The sequence below is a fragment of the Juglans regia genome, chromosome 4 (assembly GCF_001411555.2).
Source record: "Juglans regia cultivar Chandler chromosome 4, Walnut 2.0, whole genome shotgun sequence".
NCBI lineage: Eukaryota > Viridiplantae > Streptophyta > Magnoliopsida > Fagales > Juglandaceae > Juglans > Juglans regia.
Window position 1 is genome coordinate 11610127 of NC_049904.1, and position 22997 is coordinate 11633123.

The following is a 22997-nucleotide window of genomic DNA, read 5'->3' on the forward strand; positions in this document are numbered from 1 at the left end:
TGGCAGAGGTAGAGGTCGTTCTAACCCTCCCAATCAATCTTCTCTACCCTCTAGACCAATGTGTCAAGTGTGTGGCAAAACAGGTCACACTGCTATTAATTACTGGCATCGGTTTGATCAATCCTTCCAAGGACAACAACAACACCAACAACCCTTTACATACACTACCTTTCCCAACCAAACCAACCCTGTTGCTTGGTATGTTGATATAGGGGCCACGCATCACATTACCAATGATGCTCATAATCTCACAATGTATGCCAAGCCATATCATGGTCATGATCACATTCAAGTGGGGGATGGAACAAGTTTGAAAATTGAATAAATTGGTACATCTAAACTCTCTCTATCTCAATCATCATTATTACTCAAGTGACTTCTACATGTGCCTGAAATAAAAAAGAATTTGATTTCCATCAGAAAATTCACTACTGATAATAATGTTTTTGTTGAATTTCATGGCAACCATTTTTGAATCAAGGACGAGGGCACGGGGAACACATTGCTCAGTGGCAAAACTAGGAATGGCTTGTATCCACTCCCTTCGACATTGTCTTCCACCTCTGCTCCTCAAACATATTTTCTAGCTTGTGTTCCTCTTCAATAATGAAGGCTTCTTTTGATTTATTATTCTCGAATGTATGGGAGCCTTCTCATTGTCTTTCGATTAATGGAAATCAGTACTATGTTATTTTTGTTGATAATTTCAGCAAATACTTTTGGTTATTTCCTATTGCCCAAAAATATGATATTTTACCTTTGTTTCTTTCCTTTCAATTGCATGTTGAACGTTTGTTTAATAAACAAATTAAAATGGTTCAAACTGACTAGGGAGGTGAGTTTCGCAGTTTAGGCCGTTACTTTAATTCTCTTGGCATACACCATCGTATTGTTTGTCCCTACACTCACCAACAAAATGGTTCTGTGGAGCGTTGTCATTGCCATATTGTCAAAATTGGACTTGCCTTACTCTCACAATCTTCATCTCCCTATAAGTACTGGGATTTTGCATTTCAAATGGCATCTCACCTAATAAATTGCCTACCCACACCAGTCTTATCTAATATGTTCCCTTTTGAAAAATTGTTTAACTCTTCTCCCAACTATTCAAATCTCTATGGCTTTGGTTGTGATTGTTGGTCATATCTATAGCCATTTCATCGTCACAAGATGCACTTTTACTATCATCGCTGCATATGTCTCGAACCCTCCTTTGGTCGTATTTTCCTATCTCACCATGTAATCTTTAATGAGTCCAATTTTCCATTTATGCACATTTCTTCTTTGACAGTTGCATCACATTCATCTCACGCCTCTCTTCCATCTTCCTTGCGTCTCTCTTCTCCTCTTGATGAGCCTTCTATTTCAAGTACTCGAGTTCTACCTTCTACTGTTTCCCTATCACAAACCAATGAGTCCTCATCCACTCCATGCTAGGACCCTCATAGTCCTTCTGCTCCAGCTGTGTGTCAACCTTGGACTCATCTTATGCAAACTTGGTTGCAAGACAACATCAGTATACCAAAGAAAAATACATTGATGGCATTGTTCATTAACATCTATCACATGCATTAGTTGCTGCCTCTAATGCTCCTATAGAGGAGGCCAGTTGCTTTTCCAATGCAATTAAACATCTTGAATGACGCTAGGCCATGGACTCAGAATTCACAACACTCCTTCACTATGGTACTTGGGAGCTTGTTCTTGCCACCTTGAACATGAACATCATTGGATGTCGTTGGGTCTATCATATCAAACGTCGTCCAGATGGGTCTATTGATCGCTACAAAGAGAGACTCGTCACAGAGGGCTACCATCAACAGGATGGTATTGATTTCCTGGACACTTTTAGTCCCATGGTTAAGCCCACAACCAATCAGCTTGTTCTTGCTCATGCCCTCTCCTTTGGTTGGACAATTCAACTGCTTGATATACAAAATATTTTCCCTCATGGTTTTCTCATAGAGGAGGTCTACATGCAACAGCCTCAAGGTCATCAATAGTCGGCACCCAACTCATATTTGTAAACTATGCAAGGTCTTATATGGCCTCAAACATGGCCCAAGAGCATGATATTCTCGACTCAGTGATCATCTCCTGTCCACGGGTTTCTCTCACTCCAAGGCTAATACTTCATTATTTATTCTGCAGACCGATCACTAGGTTATTTTTATCCTTGTCTACGTCAACGACATAATTATAATAGGCTCAAGTTCTACTGCTGTTGCCTCTGCCATACACAAACTTGGTCTTGAATTTGCCACTAAATATTTAGGGTCTTTATTTATTCTTAGGAGTGGAAGCTCATCTTCTCAGTGATGGTCTCCTTCTCTCTCAACAAAGGTATGTCATTAATCTTCTGCCTAAGACTAAGATGGCTCAAGCCAAGCCCGTATCCTCCCCAATGTCCACAAGTCAGCCACTGTCCATGTTTGATGGTGCCCCATTTGAAGATGAATCATTGTACCGTAGCACCATGGGTACTCTTCAATACTTATCCCTCACTCGGCCTGGCATTTCCTTTGTTGTGAACAAGGAATATCAATTTATGCATCACCCTACTACTATACATGAGCAGGGCGTAAAACGTATTCTACGTTAACTCAAGAGCACCCTGCATTATGGACTTCTCCTACTCCGCAGCTCTTCCCTCACTCGTAATGCCTACTTAGATTCCGATTGGGCTGGCTCCCCTATTGACAAGCGTTCTACCAGTCATTTTCTACTCTACTTGGGCAACAACTTAATTTCATGGAGCTCCAAGAAACAGTCAACTGTGGCTCGCTCAAGCACAGAGGTCGAATACTGTGCTATTGCCAATGCAACTACTGAATTAATTTGGGTTCAGTCACTTCTTCATGAACTCTTGATCTCCATTTAATGACTACTCCCACTCTTTGGTGCGACAATGTCAGATCGAGTTATCTCACATCTAACCTGATCTTTCATGCTCGTACCAAGCATGTTGAATTGGATTTTCATTTCGTCCTTGAACATTTCTCTCAAAAGCGTTTGCTTGTTCACTTCATCTCCAGCAAAGATCAGCTATCAGATCTTCTTACAAAGGCACTATCTGCCACTCGTTTCACTTTCCTTCATGACAAGCTTCACGTGGTCCAAGCCCCATTGTGCTTGAGGGGGCGAGTAGAAGATGAAGATGAAGATGAAGATGAAGATGAAGATGCACATATCTCGAATGCAGAAGATAAAGCTGGAAGTCAACCTCCTGATAAGTAACCTATCAAGTCTAACAAACTCAAGGATAAACTCCCAGATGATACGAGTCCTATTGTAACCCCATGATAAACCAATCGATAAACTTGTACATGTAATAATTATCCTCTATAACAAAGTACTCTATAAATACAAGAACTTTCCTGCATATTTTGTGTGCAGAGAACAATTCATAGTGAAGATCTATTTCCTTTGGCGCTGAACGCCAACATGCTTGAAAGCCAATCCATAAGCCACGAACCACCATCTACTCCTCCCCAAACTAGTCAACCATAGTGAACTCCTTCGTGCACCACTAGCCCATAGTAGCAAGGCCAACAACCCCTACCTTAGTGACCAAAGCCGCCACGCGACACCAATCGTAACCCAAATGCATCCCTTGTTTTTAAACAACAAAAAGCAAAGAAATTCCATGAGAGTTACACTAGTTACTCCACCTCCCACGTGTGCACCAAGCTGCCGCTACCACCCTTGTTGCACAACCAAGCTATCGGCACCCATGTTGCACCATAGATCTCTCTCTGTTCAGGACGCCCAGATCTTGCCAACTAGCCACACAGGACTTCTTCCCTTGCTCACATTGCAACCACCTTGCTATGTTCAAGTAGCCATTGCACTGAAGCTCAGCCACGAGGCTACACGTAGAAGCCAACCAATGCGAAACATCCCTTAGCCTTCACGTTACACACTTGGTAAACTCTCTAGCTTTCTCTCGGATTCTCCCTCAAGCCACACACACTCTCTCTATGTCTCTCGCTCGCGGCACCTCTCTTACACTATCGATTGGTGTATTAGGTTTGGTTGATAGTGAGGTCGTTACAAGATTTAAGGTCATGAAACTATGTTTTGATTTGAGGTTTAAAACAGTAGGTGTTCAGGACTTGGGCCACATAAAGCTGGGTTGCACATGTTATGGTGTGAGGAACGTACTAATGTGTAGCCTTCGGTTGTTATTTACGTGGTCAGCTGAACTTATATATGGGTCCAAAAGGAGTTGTGGTTTGAATTACAATTGAGTTATTTTTTAGATATATATATGTAGGTCATAGGTGGTAGGTTCAGGTGAATATTGCTCGTATTACATGGAGTTATTCTTTTTAAAAGTAAGGAGAAATACATTGGACTACATAAATTTGCAGGGACTTTAATATAAGACCAATCTACAGAGTTCATATGATTTTAGGGTGTAATGAAATTAGGATGTATTGTTTGACGAATTTAAGGTTATAAATATGTATTACAGGTCAATTTTACAAGACTGATTTTCACAGAGGTTTCATTTATGATTTTCATAGTACTAGATTTTGAGAAATTTTGATAAATGCTTTTGCAAACTTTCATTTGATTTGCATAGTGCTTTGTAAAAGATGTTGGAGAGATTTTTAAAGGCAAGTAGCATTTCGATCCATCTACTTTTCAAACTTAACGTTATTTTCCTTAAGAGAGATGATAGCTGTAATTGTGAGTATGCAAGCGCCATACAATCACTTTGGAAAAAATGAATAAATACGGAACTCACATAAAAAAATTTGGAAAAAATGAATAAATACGGAACTCACATAAAAAAATTAATTTTTTAATAGTGCTCGGCATTTGCGCACTTCACGACTGTATGTAGCATTACTATATTCTTAATCCTATGGATACGGTTGTTACATATTATATTACATATGCAGAGCAAATGGGGCTCAAGGATTGAGAAAGAAGCTCCGATGGCGAAGACGATGTGAAGCTAAGATACTTCACATTTGCATACGTTAGAGAAGGTCCATAAAAAAGTATGTCATCCAATAGTCTAAGGCCAAGACCAGTGGAGATAAAAAATGAGATCTAAAACAAAGATAAACGTGGCTTTAACTCATGACGGAAGATATGCCTTTATCTACCGTTATTTGAACACACATGCCTCAAGCTAAGGAAAAACACTTTTTTAGATGCCACAAGAAGTTGGACTCGATTATGAAAAGAAAATTTGAAGTGGGAGACGAGGCTGCATGGAATCGATTTGGCTAAGAATTTTTGTTGACAATGCTAGAGATAACAATCTGAAGTTCGAAGAGAGAGATTAACGCAACTACAATGATAAGGCCAGGCAACTTTAGCTTGGGGTCGGAGGTGCTGAAGCTCTCAATGGAAATTTTAAGAACTGTGCATGTAGCTACAGATAGTTGGGTGACAAAGAGAGATAATTGCTACTATGTTATCTTCACTTTATGCCATCTTCTATAGTTTCTTATTTATTTTTTTAATGTCGGGAAATCTCTCCAAGTCAGAGCCTTTTGGACTCATCCTTGCAAAATAAACCTCGGTCCCGTGTACCGTACTCTCAGAAGTTTCCCTATACGAAACCGGTTAAATTGATAGCTTTTTAACAAGAGGTGTAGCTCCAAATGATTGTTTGCACCTATGAAGTGTTGAACTTTGGACCTTGAAGAGAGTGATACTCCAAAACCAAGGCTTTAACCACTTGGGCCAACCCCTTGAGGTTTATGTCATTTTCTATTGTTAGACTTATATTGTTAATTGGGCCACACCATTTTTTTTATTAGTCATAATTTAAGTAGTTTTTCACAAAGTAGTTGCAGTCTAGTACTTTAGTTTTATTTTATTTATCCTTCTTTCAGATTACCCTCAAGTTGTCATTAGTCTTTAATTTTTCTTTATTTTCTCTTATTTTCTGTTAATCCAAACACAAGTAACCTGGTGTCTTAATGAATGAATATACGAATCGCCAACAATCTAGTACTTTCGACTACTCATATATTATAAGTTTTATCAATGGCCAAGAGTTTAAAAGATGTAAATTGATTGAAATGATCAGTTGGGGTTTCAATTCCATGTGGGCAGGATGTTTGGCCCCCATAGCTGTATTTTAGCTGTCAGCTTAATCTTTAATGAATTTTACACTTCATTTATCAAAATATTCTACCAAAGCATATATACATTATACATCATGATCAATAGTTAAGCAAGTAGAATGCCTATGCAGCCGGCTTTGAAACATTCGAGAAAAAGAAATTTATCATGAAAGCAGCTACTTTGGCCAATATGGTTCGGTCATTGCATTTTACTTTCCCATATACTATGGTTGCTTAGATGAGTGGAAGTTTCCTATATAAGAATATTTTGATGCATGTCGAACATAAGATTTCTATATTTGATGAGAGTATAATGATGGTACATGATACTTTATTTTCAAAATTATCAGCAAAATAGGGTTAAACAAATGCATGAGAACTATTGAATGCACGTGGTTTGGCTACTATGCATGTTCTACAATAGCCAGCTAGAAATCTTTGACATGAACTAATAGAGTTAGGGTTGAGTTTAATTGGATCCAAGTAATTTGATATGAACCCGGTTGACTTCGATTAATAAACGTATTATTTTCGAGTCAATACGTAGGATTCGTGAGTTAATCCGAGTGTCCCTTTTATTTGATACACTATTTTCATAATACACAATTTTATTTGATAGTCTTACAATACCCATAGTACAAACCTTTTTCAAAACATCTTAATAATTTATGAATAACACTTTCGTGATCTTTTACTCTAAATATTGATGAAATTATAAGAATACCTCATGCATACATCCTAATAATCAAGCGAGTTTAATAAAATTACCATTGTTGAAAAGTGAAAACTAGGGCCCCGTTTGGATACAGAAATACTCTCAACCCATCTCATCATTATAATTTTCTTAAATTTTCATATAAAATATAATAAACAATTCAACTTTTTCAAATTCTAAAACAATAATAATATTAAAAAATAATATTTTAACATTATTTTATTTAACTCATCTAAAACTATCTCATTTCATCTTATCTCAAATTCCAAACAATAATAATATTAAAAAATCGTAAATATCCTTTTGACTAGTGCAAGAGGATAACCAAAGTCCAATTCGATCAATTCTCCCTCCACCGATCATGAGGAATTCAAAAACTGAAAAAACTAATATATTCTCCACTTCTTTTTTGGATTTGTTTTTTGTAAGAGTTTTATTGGCTTTCAAATTTATAATATATTTTTAATCTTGTGGATGTCGCCATAGTAGTAATGTATGCTGAGTGATGAAGCAAATGAGAAAATATTTCGTGAAAATATAAATAATAATATTTTTTTTTTATTTTTTGAGTTGGAGGAGGGGGTTTCAAACTCCAAACCTTCATTTTGAAGGTTGGAGTTATGTCAATCAGACCACATGCCTTTGGCGCGAATAATAATGATTTAAATGAAGTATATTCGTTAAAATACTTGCTTCAATTCCTAGAGAATAATAAAAAGAAGGTTGATTAACACAAATTTGATGAGTCAACAAAATTCCGAATGACCCAAACCCGGTTGACTCATATACTAATTCAGAAGTTTAAACGCAAAAAATATACAGAAGTAGGAAATTAGAAGAGGATGGAGAAACACTTTATCGATCACATTAAAAAAAATTTCCTTAATTTACACTCATTTTCCATAAATGCTAATGATCCACAGACTTTACAATAAGGTTCTTGTCGAGGTCGATCAATAAATTTACTGTATTTATTGATATGGCATGCGCAACTATGTTGCCACAGTACAAATTAATGGGAATTTATACAAAAGGCTAATGCAATTGTGATACAACAAATCACTTGAGAATGACCTGTAGTCATTGATTGCTATTAACAAAACAACTTAACAGACTTTCACAGAACTCCGTCGAAGCCACAACTCATACATAACCATGTAAAATGCATCATAATCAACCGCGGGAAAATGCCACTGGAAATGTTTGCGCACCTTCAACACATTACTTCGCAACATCAAATATTCTTCAGAGCTAATCCCTTTCAGGATTTCTTTAAGCAATGGGATATCTAAGGTTGCAACAACGATCGAGAAGCGTTTCCAGTTTAATATGTCTCCAAATGGGAGATCATAGTAATTGGCAATACTGACAGGAACACAACCATAGTATAGTGAATCTGCAATGCGAGCTGTATTTACTTCAAAGCCTTTAACATGGAGGCAGAACTTGCTCCCAAGCAACTCATCAGCATAAGGAGTTTTGAGACGGCCAAAGTGGGCAAAGATCTCAGTGTCATTTCTCCACACTTGGATAAGTTTTTCTCGGACTGGGGAGTTAATTTCTCCAGCAAAGAATGCAAGCTTCTTCCTGTAATTTCATTTGTGATGGCAGAAAGATGTGTTTCAATTGATTTAGAAAACACTGAAAATCATAATATGCTTTCTTTTCTCCTTGACAAATAAGGAAATTCTTGATGAATAAGTAGATGATGATTGATCCTATACTACTAGCAGATATGTTTAATCTACTGAACTGGGAGAATTCTTAACTGGTTCTAACTCCTCTAGCTGTGAAAAGGATCGATCATAACTAATTGCACAGAAATATAACAAAAGGCAGGCCAAGTCAGACTTTTTCCTATAACTAGAATGATCATGAACGCAAGGAGCCTCTGCTCCAGTTTCAAATCCACCAGTTTGCTACTGTTTCTAAGTAGATGATGCCAAGCCAAAAAATATACAGCAGCTTGCCCCATCATGTGCCATACTCTCCCTCTCTACTGCTTCAGGATGAACCCCACTTCTCTCCCTCTCTAGCAGTACCACTCAGTCTATACTGTTGCTGTTTCAAACTAAGCTCTTCCACCTAAAGGTATAGTACTAAATAGGCAAAAACAAGGAAAACCATTCTCCATGGTTGACACAATTACTAGTGGAACTTTAATCCCAGACCTCAAGAGCCTTTCCTTTTTTATAAGAGCCTTTTCTCTATCAGAGCCCATACTCCAAAAGGACTAGTCAAAGTAATAATTGGAGCCTTTTTTTTTCGTCCTATACTTAACAAAGCATTATAATCTCCCCCCTTAAGCCTTAACCTCCTTGTCACACCATTCTATTATAGCTAGCTAGTTGTGATACCCCACATTCAAGAGTCTAGATGGTGAATGAGATCCCACATTGCTTAAGATAGAGGAGTTTTTGCCCTTCATAATAATTCTAAGGGCTCCAATTGTACCATTGACTTGTTCTTTTGGAGTATGGGCCCAAATGCTTCCTTGGGACCCTACAAATGGAATTAGAGTCAAAATGTGGGACTTAAGCCGTGCCACCTATGATGGAAGGGCCTGACGAGGACAAGAAGAGCTTAAGAGGGAGATTTTGATACCCTATATTGAGTAAGTGTGATCCCACATTACTTGGGAGAAAGAGATTCTTGCTTTTGATTTTGATTTGCATCACAAAATATTAGTGTATTATCTGCAAAGAACAAATGTGAAATGTTAAGAATGTCCATATGAGTATCCCCACTGAAAAGCCCATCTAAATCCATCTCTAACCTTAGCAGACGAGATTCTACTTAAATCTTCCATGACCATGAAAAATGGTGAAGGAGATAGATAGTAGGTCACCATATCTCAACCTACGGGAACTATTAAAGAAGCTAAGTGAAGTGTCGTTCGCCAAAACGGAGAACCCAACAATGGAGACACAATGTGATCCAACAAACACCATTGTTTCCCAAATCCACACCTCCCTAATAATTGTAGCAAAAAACCCCAATTTACGTCATAGTCGTTTTCTATATCCAATTTGCAAATGATGCCTAGATCACCAGATCTCGAATGAATGTCCAAGCATTTGTTGGCAATGAGCATTGAGTCAAGAATTTGTCTACCTTTACCAAATGCATTTTGAGGTTTTGAAATAGTCTTCTCCAACATCTCACTCAAACAGTTAGCAAGAACTTTGATACAACTTTATACACCTCAGTCACAAGGCTGATAGGGCAGTAATCCTTTATATCTAATGCCCCTACTTCCTTGGGAACAAGCACCATAAAGGTGCAACTAAGACTTTTCTCAAACTTCCCAATTGGATCACCTGGAACACCTTCATAATATCTTGCTCTAACACATCCCAACTGGATTGGAAAAAAGCCCTAGTGAAGCCATTCGGGCCTGATGCACCACTTCATGAACTTCGTTTTCTTCAAACAATCTCTCCAACCATACCGCTTTTTGGTGATCAATCGTCTTGAATGCTAAACTGTCAAGCTTTGGCCTCCACTCCACATCTTCGACAAGCATATGTTCATAGAATTAGGCCATGTGGTCCTGAATCAAATAATAGTATAAAGGGATAAGACCATCAATGTTAAGCACCTCAAATAGCATTGTTCCTTTAATGGGAATTAGCCATACAGTGGACGTAATTAGTGCACTTGTCCCCCTCCTGTAGCTATTGTTACCATGATGTCTCCTCCATCAAAGTCACCCTCTCAAGTTCCAACACAACTTGGCCTTTCCATGAATTTCTTGGCATCAGAGAGAGCTCTACACTCTGTCACACTATCTAAGCCTTCTAGTTCCTCCAAAGGACTTCTTTTGGCTATCCAAGTTACCAAATACTTTTTTTTTTTTATTGGTAAACAAAATTTTATTGATCAAAAGGAGGTAAAAAGCCCAAGTATACAGGACATATACAAGAGCAACGCATGTGCCTGCTAGTTTAGAGATACAAAGAATTCATGAAAAGACATGCCATGAAAATCAATTACAATCGACCAATGAAGCAAGGTATTGAAAAACAAATTTCTAAGCTCTTTCATCGATCGCTCTTGATCTTCAAAATTTCTTGTATTCCTCTCCCTCCAAATGCACCACCATAGACATATAGGTATCATTTTCCATATGGATGCAATTTGAGGGTTGCCCCGAATACCTCTTGCTCCTTCCATATCTTCAAGTCTCTATTTAAAGCCTTCAATTCACCTGCAAGGATAAAACTTGGGGTGCCAAGGACCTAATAGGAGGACCACCACTGTCGACCACACAGCCTTTTGCTTTCAGCCACATATTCTCAAATTTAATATATCTTCAACCCCTTCAATGCCCCCTGTAACATCCAGACCCAAACTTTATAGGCTTTGATAAAGATTTAATAAGTTTGGACCACAGGCTCAATTTTGTTAAGGCTAGGATAATTATGAACTATTAATCCGAACCTATTATTTGAGGATCTAGTATTGAGGAGACAGGATTGGATTGAAATTATGGACCTATATTAAAAATGGAGTAGGTTCGGCCCAATACGATGCCTAGCCCATTAGACATATATGGATGTATTTTCTAGCCAGAGCGCATTTGATTTGTTGGCTGTTAAATTTGTGAGAATTGGAAACCAACAATTTTTGGATAAGTTAGAACTAGATTTGGTGCCAAGAAACCCTCTAGATGAAGGTTATCCATACTACGATAGTTTTAGAAGAACTTATCTCTAAGGGGAAGTTCACAGTACGCTCCTTCAACCAATCCATCTCTAAGCATAATGCAAATCCATTTTTGTGGATAAACACTTGGAAGACAAAGGCCCCTTAAAGGCATCATCTTTTGTATGGACAACTTCTTTGGGAAATGCCGTATCATAGTATTGGATTGGTATTGTATGTGTAAAAAGAGTGGAGAATCCATCGATCATCTACTAATACATTGCGAAATTGCCACAACTTTGTGGAATGACTTTTTGGCTAGGGTGGGTGTAGCTTGGGCCATGCCAAGAAGGGTGATTGACCTCTTAGCTTCGTGAAGAGTCTTCAAGGCACTTCTCAGATTGCCACTATTTGGAAGATGGTTCCAATCTGTCTATGGTGGTGTCTTTAGAGGGAGAGGAATGAGCAAAACTTCGAAGATCGTGAGCGGTCATTGGATGAACTTAGAACTTTGTTTTTTAACACATTGTTCCAATGGTCGATTATAATTGATTTTAATGGCATGACCATTCATGAATTTTTTGTATCACTAGAACATCACTCCGACGCATTGCTCTTGTATATGACCCGTGTACTTCGGCTTTTGGCTATTCTTACAATCAATAAAACTTTATTTACTGATCAAAAAAAGAACTTATAAAAAACAGGTTGTTTTAGAATTCTGTTACAGCCTGCTAGGACTATTTGAGATAGCATTAGAGCTGTTCCAGATTCGGAGAAGTATAATTCAGCCCCATTTATGACTCTTAAATAAATCCAAGGATTAGAAACATATTTTCCCTATAACCCCTAGCCGTTAGGATTCATAAAACCTTTTAAAAAAAAAATAGAGTTAAATTCGTACAGCCCTATTATTAGGTTTTCCAGGTCTCATTAAATGCACTGTATGGCCTGAAAACCAGAAAAACAAAGCCTACTGTGAGTCTAGAAAGTTTTTATAGCAATCCCGCGTGGTTCTTCAAGAAAACCAATCCCTGACCCTAGATAACTACTGCAAATACCAAGGAAGATGCCAGCCTTGTTTCTTGAGGTTCTTGCTTATTTTTCAAAGAAAACCCTGGGAAAGTTGCTGCAATTTCAGGATATTGAAAAACCAGCCTCACCCTATCAATTCTAACCCTTTTTCAGCAACTTACAGTAGGTGATTATTGATGCGCTTGTTATTGCTAGAAGCAAAAAGGTAAGTAGCATGATCATACCCTTAGATGTATGGTAAACAATGTTTATTTAAAGTATTCTGTATGTATGACCCTTTATTGAAAACTCCTTTTTTATGTACCAAGGTATGATGAAAGTGACTTTTGAATGTCATATTATAATATGTTACATGCATCATGATATGTTTTCACTAATGATATTATTAAGAGTTACATGCATCATGATAAGAAAGATAAAAGACAAAAAGTTTTAGGAATGTCCATAAGGGATGCATGGTACCAATGTAGTTATCGGTGGGCGTACAAGCTACAGACCTAAGCATGGTCCACCCTAGCTATGTTACTGATTAGTTAAGCGGTTCCCCTTATGGCTGCATGTAACGCCCCAATGGAAGGCCCATCACACTGCAAGCAGTGGAATCAGTACACAACCTTGCACATGGGGGGTTAATGTGGGTTGGCCATAAAGATAATGATATGATTAAAGCAAGGGAAAGACAAGTTTTATGAGTTATGCATATTACATGTTACATGTTTATGTTAGTATGAGTATTAAGTATGCACATTTTTCAAGGAAACCCTGTGTTTATTATGTTTACTGTATGATGCACTAGTTATCGAGTATTCGACTCATTTGGGTTGTTTCTTTATTTGTTTGTTTTTATGTTTTTAAATTATCCAGGTAAGAAGATGGTGCTGATAACCTTACAGCCAGGCATAGATCATGTTTCAAGGGATTTTTAAACTTAGTTAATAAGTGGTTTTACACATAAAGAACAATTTTAAATTCTCTTGCTATTAGACAATTTTGATTTAATTATTATTCAAGGCAATTTTTATGTATATTTTCCAGTTTATCTTTTAATGAATGAGATACTTTTTTTTATCAAGTTGGTTCTCTTTACTGGGCACAATTAAGAAAGTATGTAACACTCCTAACCTACAGGAAGAGTCTGAACATACTGAGGTAGTCTTCTTTGGCATAGTTCCGGATAATGCATTTTCCAAGCTAGAGAGTAAAAATCTGTCCAATCTAGACCCAACATGATTATTGGGCCATGTGAATGTTCCACCCACAAAAGGAATATCTATGAGGTCCAACTTGGATATAAAATCCAGAAACTCCACCATAGTTGGGCAAATACAAGTCTCTCCCGATCTACTGCTTGGGAATCAGGTAGTATTGAAACCCCCTTGGATACACCAGGGCATATCCCACCAACGATACAGGCCTGCAATCTCTTTCCACAAAAAGCATCTTTCATTGTCCCGATTTGACCCGTAAATTCCAGCAAAGGCCTACATAAAGCCGTCTTCTACATTCTTAAAAGAACATGCCACTACATAATTCCCAAGATAATCCTCAACTTTCTACACTACCCTTCTATCCCACATAACTAAAAATCGGGGGGTATTACAAGTTTACATGGACAGTATCAACTGAGAAAATTACAACAGCCCTTGACAGGGGACAGCGATCTGGCAAAATGCAACTGACAACCTTTACAGATGAGAATGATATTCCTAAGCAGACAAATGCAGCTATCTCTCTCCCTCTCTCTCTTGAAGGAAACTCTAATGATGCAAACACTCTCATCTACCCAAATGACTTTTAAATTAAAAATAAAATTATAAAGTCAACACAAGCAAAAAAAGGTACCAAAAACAAGGCTACTGAGATTGCAAACTATCCACAACCTTAGTTAAGCCATGACATAGAGGATGAGAGTATATTCCCAGTTCAAATAATGTCCACTATAAAAATAGATAAAAATTGAGAAACAGAAGTTTAACTAAATAAATAAATGAACATACCTCTTAGATGAAGCAAGATTGGGAGGGTCTCCTTGTCTCGGCCAGATTTGGGGAAGGCACGCATCTTTATGAGCAATATACCCAGATTGATAATAGCTTGAAGAACACACAACTTGAATGGAATTGAATTTCACTTCATTTGCTTTATCCATTGCTGATCGTCCTATAGAATGACAAGCAACATAAAAATGATCTGCTCCACCTGTCCGATTCCAATATGGGTACTTCCGACTAATATTGAAGATGTAGTCTCTTACAAAATCTTGGATACCTCCAACACCAACTCTGGGGTCATGTCGCAGCCTTGCAATTGAGAAAGGCAGAAAGAAAAGATCTGCCTTGGTTGAATCATTCGTGATGAAATGGCTTTTCAAAAGCACCTTTTTAAAGTAACTTTCACTTGCATAATTGCCACTGGGTACAGAATCCACCGGCAACAGCACGTTTGCAAAAGGATCATTTCGCTTGTGAGGATAAACATATATCTTAAAGCTCCTATTCATTTCCTTGTAGTCTTCCTGGAAGACATCTCTATCAAAGAACACCTCGTTGTTAGTCGCATGGTTTCCTGAAAAAAAAACAAAAACAAAAACAAATTTCAAGAATTTTTGGTTCAAGAAATAAAAGCTCATACACTAATCAAAGTTTCTCCAACCACCCCACACTGAACCCACAAAATCTGTTTGCACTTCACATAGTCAACTGAACTGTAACACCCTTTTCCCACTAGGGATACAATGCTATATATTGATCATAACATAGCACAAAATTCAAAATATTCTATCAACCAAAAACCTATGCAACCTTCATTAATAAACTTAAACAGGGTAACATGTTGATTCAGCCAATAAAAAGAAACTCATCTAGAATAGTAAAGACTCCAAGTTGAAAAGCATCCTTTATGTAAAGACTCCAATCCTAAAGTCCATGACCTGTAGAATTAGCTCCAATACCATATAGAATAGTAAAAACATAAAGGCACAAGTGAATCTAGTACGTCATACACTAAAAAAGAGTTTTCAAAATATACTTTACTGTTTTTAAAACCATAAAAACACAATCAAAACATTGTTCACTCAAAAAATATTTCATTTAAAGTCTTGGGTAGCCTCCACACAATTATACCCCGTGTGTGTGTGTTGATGATCACAAGGAATCCAACTCCAGTACAGTGGCCATACAAGTGAAGTCATGTCTAAAATAGGGACACCACTTGATAAATGATGGCACACTTGAGTGGACCAAACTCGAGTGAGTTGTGAATGGCGTTATATGATGTAAATGAATTGTGAACGCTATGGCATGATGCATGTAATATTTATTATGCCTCGAAAAACCATGCAAATGTTTGATATGAATTTTAGGAAACTCATGTCACTTCACATGTTCACATGTTAATACTCGTCATCAAAAGCTTATTTAAAAAAAAAAAAAAAAGATAAAAACCATGATATATGAACAAATGACTCAAACATTAATCTGATGGCCATAAGAGATGCATGGTACCAATGCAAAGAGAGCTGGCTGTGCAAGCCACATGGAATCATGAGGAGGTGTGTGGTCCACCACAGATAAGATTATTCGCTAGCAATCTAGCGACTGCCCTTGTGGCCACAGGCTGTGAAAGCAGTGCAGAGCCTCACACATAAGAGTGGATTGGACATAAAGCAAGTGAAAGGCAGATTGGTACTTGCATGCTTAATATCTTTGTTTATTTATTGTTGCATATGCTATGGACCTATTCATTATTTTATTATTCCTAGGTCATGAGGGTGTTGGTGAGCAGGCGAACAAATTGAAGATGATAATACCTAGTCCAGTCAAAAATATCTCACACATAGGATAGTTTTGTTCTTTCATTATGTCATGCTATTATCTAAATTTTTTATTACATTCTGTGACTGCACGGTTCAATATTTCTAAGGTTGGAATATAAATAATTTTACTGGGACTAAATTAGGTTTAATGGGCTATTTTGGATAAGCCCACAAGAGAATTTATTTTGGATGGCTATGAATTTTAATAGGCCCATAAGCCCAAAAGTTTGTTTATGAGGGCTCGTTAAGGTTTAGTGGATGATTTTGGATAGTATTAATGGGCAATTTTTTTGGGAAGCTCAATGAGATTTTTTGGATAACTTTGAACAGGCCACAAGAACAAATTCTATTATGATGGGTTAATGGTTTTATTGGGCCCAATAATTGGATTAAAGCCCACTTAATACTTATGGACCAAGTGGGCCCTATTTAATTGGTATTGGGCCCAAGAATTTATTTTAAAAGCCCAAAAATATTTATTGGACGAGTTGGAGTTAGTTTGGACTCAAGACCAGACCCATTGGAATTTATTTGATACTTGACCCATGAAAATATGGGCAAACCCAAGAGATTATTTGGATCATTTAAAGTGGCCCAACCCATTTGTTAAGCCAATACAATGCCGAAGAAAAACTCTAGATCCCGTATAAGCCCCTCATGCATGTAACCTCCTCCATCACAAATCTTGGGCTTTCATTTTGATAGCAGCCCCCTCTCACCTCCTCTCCTCACTGTAGCTCCCTATCCTCCTCTGGTTTCTCAAACTCATAGCCAATCCAGTCGAACAACTGAAACTAGAGCAACAGAAAGTAGCGAACAACAGCACAATTCTCTCTTCCAAGCCGCTCCTCCAGCCACCTCCAAGGGACGCTAGACGCCACTGCAACCACTAGAAACAGCCTGAAACATCTCCCATGTTCTTTCCCGTTGCACAAAACTGCCAACCGCCACTACTGAAAGCCGCAACTACCACGTCTAAGTTGCATCGCGGTGGGAGCTTCACGTATGAGCTGCTCCGCCTCTGGCACCATCGGATGCCACCCCAGGTCTCCACAGCACGTCAGAAACCAGCCACTCAGCCAGCCCAGGTTCCTGCACCGTGAATCACCTCTCAGCCTCTCTCCTTCATGGTCATGGTAAACTCACTTGCACCACTCTACCGTCGCCTACACCACACTGCCTCCTCCACAACACCGTGAGCCAGCTGAAATGCATTGTGAGGCAACCTGAAGTTAGCCATGAAAGCCCCTATTTTTCCTCCTCAAAGCAGAGCAAACCAAGCCACTCACTTGGTTGTTGCACTTGAGAACTGCCATTACCCAGCCGGTTGAAGACCAAGCCGCAACATCATGACCATGGCCTCTCCTCTACTCCACCAAGTAAACATTGTCAAAACACTGAGAAACCAAGTTCTAATGGAAGCACTGTTATTCTTACAGTGGTTGATAGATTGACCACGTTTGGTCATTTCTTTCCTTTGTCTCATCCATATACTGCAGCTAAGGTGGCAGAGATTTTTTTCTCTGGAGTTTTCAAGCTTCATGGCTTACCTAAAACAATTGTCTCAGATTGTGATGTGGTGTTCACAAGTTTATTTTGGCAAGAACTCTTCAAGATGCATGGCACAACCTTGACTATGAGCTCAGCTTACCATCCTCAATCTGATGGTCAAGCTGAGGCTTTGAATAAGGCTGTTGAAGCTTACTTAAGAGCTTATAGTGGTTCTAAGCCCAAGAGTTGGAGTACTTGGCTTCCTATGGCTGAGTGGCATTACAATACATCTGTGCATACCTCTACAGGTATTTCTCCATTTCAAGCCTTGTATGGGATGCCTCCATCAAGATTGCTGTGTTATGTAGCAGGCACCACTGCTAATGAAGCAGTAGATCAGCACTTGAGGAATCGTGAGCAAGTATTATCCTTGTTGAGAGAGAACTTAAGGAAAGCTCAGAGTAGAATGAAGTTGTATGCTGACAAGGGGAGATCAGAGAGATCTTTTGTGGAGGGTGAGTGGGTTTTTCTCAAACTTCAACCTTATAGACAAAAATCAGTAGCCATGAGACATAATATGAAGCTTGATCCTCGATATTATGGTCCCTTTCAAGTCATTCAGAAAATTGGGACAGTTGCTTACAAGTTGAGATTGCCTTCTACATAAAAAATTCATCCAGTTTTCCACGTTTCTTGTCTTAAGAAGAAACTAGGGGACTAGATTTCCCCTTTGCCCACATTGCCTCCAGTTAATGGAGAGGGTGCTGTTCAGCCTGAGCCTGAGCAAGTTCTGGAAAGGAGAATGAAGAAAGTAGGGGGCCATACTGTTACTAAGGTCTTGATTAAATGGGTGGGAGCAGATATGGAGGATAAGTCTTGGGAATTGTTATACAAGTTAAGGTCTGTCTATCCTCATTTTATAGGCACTATATTGTGAGGGTCACGGGTGCCTTGGGGGCAAGGCCTTGAAGAGGAGGAGATTGTCACGGGTGCTTGGGGGCTGGTCCTTGAAGAGGAGGGAAGGTTATAATGTGAAGGCTTGTTTGTTGCTTGAGGGAGGTGGAAAGGTAGCAGCTGGGAATGGAAGCAATGGTTTTAACTGAAGGGGTTGATGAGTAACGGCTGTAACTACTTTTAGAATAAAAAGGGGAAGTTCGTTGCTTAAGTGAAACGGTACACTTTGTATTAATTGGTATAGTGTCGTTTTGTTTGCCTAGTTGTGTTTTGAGCCTTAAGTGAAACGGTGAGTTTTGCTTTTAAAGGTTGTAATGTGCGTTTTAAGTTTCAGTCATGGTCGTTTTAAGACCATCTTCATGCTCTGTGTGTATAAAAGCAGTGCAGCTCATGTGTAAAAGCCATTGTTTGATCATTGGGATTTTAGTACAATTTGGAGGTTGAGAATTCCTCGAAAATTCCCTGTCAAGATTCACAAATGGAATCTTGCGTTTGAGAATAATTCGGTTTTCGGGAGTGGATTTCTCTTGCGTGGATTCTGTGCATTTCATTGTGGTGGTTGTAGTGTTCTTGCTAGCAGGCACATTACACCCGTTTGGATACAGAAACAGTTTCATCTTATCTCATCTCATCATTACAACTTTTCCAAATTCTCACACAAAATATAATAAACAATTCAATTTTTTCAAATTCCAAAACAATAATAATATTAAAAAATAATATTCTAACAATATTTTATTCAACATTCAACTTTCATCTAAAACTATCTCATCTCATCTCACTATCCAAATGGGACCTAAGATGAGATGGGCTAAGAATAGACATTAAAAGCGTTAGGCCCAACTTGGATGATATAAGACTAGGCCTTTTATAAAGGACACGAGACATTAGGTCCAACTTAGTAGATATTAGACTATTGGGCTCAACTTAGTGAGATTCAAGACTTTGGCCCAATTGAGGAAATATCCAAAGATTGAGACCCACTTAGTGGACCATTGAGGCCAAGGATAGGCCTAATAAATTTGGACGTAAGACCCATGGATAAGTCCACTCCTAGGCCCACAACCAAGGCTTGTTCATATGGCCCAATAAAAGCTCAACCCATGAAGCCCAACCTTTGTATTTTATTTCATTCTTCCAAATGGGACCCACATACACCATACTATTTGTTTCCATTTGACCCAAGCCCCAAGCACACGCCCCTAGGGTTCCCAATTCAACCTTGGTTAAGTTTTTAACTTGAGTTAAGATCACTATTCATCTCACTCATGAATAGTAACTCAAGCATCATGAATTTGCATAATTTTTTTGAAACCTTTTTCTTAATATTTTTTTTTTTTTTAAATCTGAAATTATTGTCTTTTGCACTTGTTTTGCATCACTCTTAGACAAGTCTTGAAGACTAGGATTAACCCAACCCTTGTCTCTTGAAACCAAGGCATGTCAATGCCAACTAAACCACCAATCGCCACCCAACCAATGTCTCTAGTAAAGTGCTTACATGACATAATTTGATCTGGAAAAGAAATCTTAAAATTTGAATATAACAAATCAAATCATATCATTTAAATAATGTGGATGACGTGCTCTACATACTTGTTGAAAGTAGAGAACATTACTTATAATAGGGTGCTTGAGCATAATTATTACCCGAATATCTGCTTCTGGGATTTGCATAAGGCTGTAAAGACTCTAATGTCTTCTCAACGCCCCATATCTTCTTATTCTGGCTGAACTGTAACATTGCAACCAAAACAATCATAATTAAAACAACACATCAATACCTTTATTAATACCCAAAAGAACACACATACATATAAATGAGGACCAGTAAGACACTAACATAAAGAAAATCATAAAAGCATACATGTGATCCTGACACATTAGCAAAGTCGGCACTCAACCCAGCCATTGCACTGTACTGCACTAAATCAGCAGTCGAAAACCTTGTGACAGAAAGCTGGGCCAGCAGGGATAACAAAGACAAGATGAGGAAGGAAAGAAAAACCCATTTCATCTTAGATCTGATAACCATCTATCCTCATCAAACACGGAAGCGCATTCCAAAAACCTTACATCCGGTTCCAATTCCCAATCGGAAATCAAATTCAAAACAACCTCTGCATTTTGAAGAAAAGTCAGAAACGGGTATCAAAGTCAAAGCCGATTAGAACAACAAATTAAATTCAACGATCAAGTAAAATCACGCAACTCCTCTTAACTACGTCATGTTTGGTTACCCAGAATACGTTAGGAAAACAAAATAACGAGTCGACAGGGATGAAGGAACAGAAGAAGTAGGTTCAAGAAGCAGAAGTAGATACAAGAAAGTGATTACGATCATTTGGAATTGATGAGAGATAAATTTGAAAAGGGTTGGGAGAAACCTGAAATCCGATGGTTGCGTCGCCTCGCGCGTCTCTTTCTTTGTTTTGACTTTGGTACATCAGAACTGTATCAAGTCCCAACTACGACAACAAATGTAGTTGTACTGTTTCTAGTCCAGGGCTGTAATTAGGAGCCGTACTAACCCACCGGCCCGAGAATGCGTCTTCCGACAAGGCGATTTGGTTTATTTATTTATTTATATCTTTAAGTATTTTAAAAAAAATCATAATATTATTAAAAAAATTACTTTATTAATTACCAAATGAAAAAAAATATATATCGCAATGGATTTTTTTTTTTTTTTGAAAACCTCAACCTTCATTCAAAAGCCATCATTGTGGCATTGTATTACATTGTTCATGACATGATCAAACATTACAACACCTTCACCATTTACAGAAGGTTGTTCTACATCTACTAAACTTGGACAAAAATCAGATCTACTTTTATCAGCCATCACTAATTCACGGACAAAAGGGTTGACAAACTTAGTATCTATAACCTCAAAACTTTGGTGGATTACTTGCTAGGCTAGCTGATGAGCAACTTGGTTGGCCTTCCTTCTTACATGTCTAATCTCTCATCTTATATCTGTCAATACAGAGTGAACATCTTGCACTAGGCATTGTAGCAAACCATTGTCTTGTTGATGATGCCTTACTGCATTAACAACTTGAAGTGAATCTCCTTCAAATACAACTTTCTGTAAACCAAGTTCTTTGCAAAGCTTCACAGCTGATATTAAACCTCTTGCCTCTGCCATAGTAGCTTGTGTGCAGAAACTTAGTGGTTGCATGCATGAAACCAGTAGATCTCCCTCAGAATCTCTAATAGCAATCCCAACTCCAATTCTTTGGCTTCTTTCCCTTATTGCAATATCCCAATTTATCTTGATCCAATCTATCTCAAGAGGCAGCCATAGATCATCATGTATCTTATCCAAATTTCCATTATTTCACAAGGTGCTCTGTTTGTTATGCATTAGTTGAAACTCAGTGCACACCTGTTTTTCTTTTTACATCAGAATGGAAGGGGCTACAAAATAGTCTTCAAACATCATTTTGTTTCTTCTTGTCCACAACATTCTAGCCATTTCTGCAAACACACATATTTCCTCTTTACCTATTCTTTGTAGCATATGCATAAAGATATCCCTAAAGTCATCATGAGTGATTGCAGCTTTTTGCATTTTCCTGCTTCCAACCATCCATGCATCCTGTGCAGATGAACAAGTCCACAAAACATGCACTGGAGTTTCTTTTGTTTGGTAACAGATTGGACAAAAGGGTTCATCTACAATCTTCCTCTTGTATAAATTTTGCTTTGTTGGTAAAGCATTATTACAAGCACACCAAATGAACACTTTAACAACATTTCTGGTTTCCATTTGCCATATGTGCTTCCATAAATCTTTATTTTTCCCTGTTGTTGAAGACTTCCCTTTCTCCTGATCTTGCCTTTGCTTACACAATTGATAAGCACTCTTGACAGTAAAACACCCATTACTTGTGTACTTCCATACTGTATTGTCCCTTGAAAGAGTGGTCTGTGCTACAGGTATCTTGATAATCTGTTACCTATCTTCTTCCCAGAAAATATCTTTAAGCAACTGTATTCTCCACCATCAAGTATTAGGATCAATAAGTTCTGCTACTTTGGCATTTGAATACAAAGTTTTCACAGGAGACACCACTTTGCTAGAATTGTTAGTTGGAATCCACTTATCTTGCCAAATTTTAACATCTTCTCCATTGGCAATTCTCCAAATCATGCCCTCTTTAATAATGTGGATTGCTGAACTAATACTTTTCCATGTATAAGAAGATCTGAAACTGCTTTGGCCTGCAAAATAGAGCTATTT

General features: G+C 38.1%; 1 protein-coding gene across 2 annotated transcripts; it reads right to left on the reverse strand.

The window, feature by feature from the left end:
* Positions 1-7660: 7660 nt before the first annotated feature.
* Positions 7661-21307, reverse strand: LOC108997934 (probable glycosyltransferase At5g03795). 2 transcript variants are annotated; one of them, XM_018974319.2, is made up of 5 exons: positions 21136-21307; positions 20616-20868; positions 20399-20483; positions 14487-15054; positions 7661-8394 (listed from the first exon to the last, which is right to left on the reverse strand). In XM_018974319.2, exons 2-5 carry the CDS (start codon positions 20781-20783, stop codon positions 7914-7916), a joined length of 1302 nt encoding a protein of 433 aa, XP_018829864.1. In that variant the 5' UTR covers positions 20784-20868; positions 21136-21307; the 3' UTR covers positions 7661-7913. The 2 variants fall into 2 exon arrangements, with proteins under 2 accessions (XP_018829864.1, XP_035545482.1); XM_035689589.1 differs by lacking the exon at positions 21136-21307 and adding an exon at positions 20961-21105.
* Positions 21308-22997: the final 1690 nt, after the last annotated feature.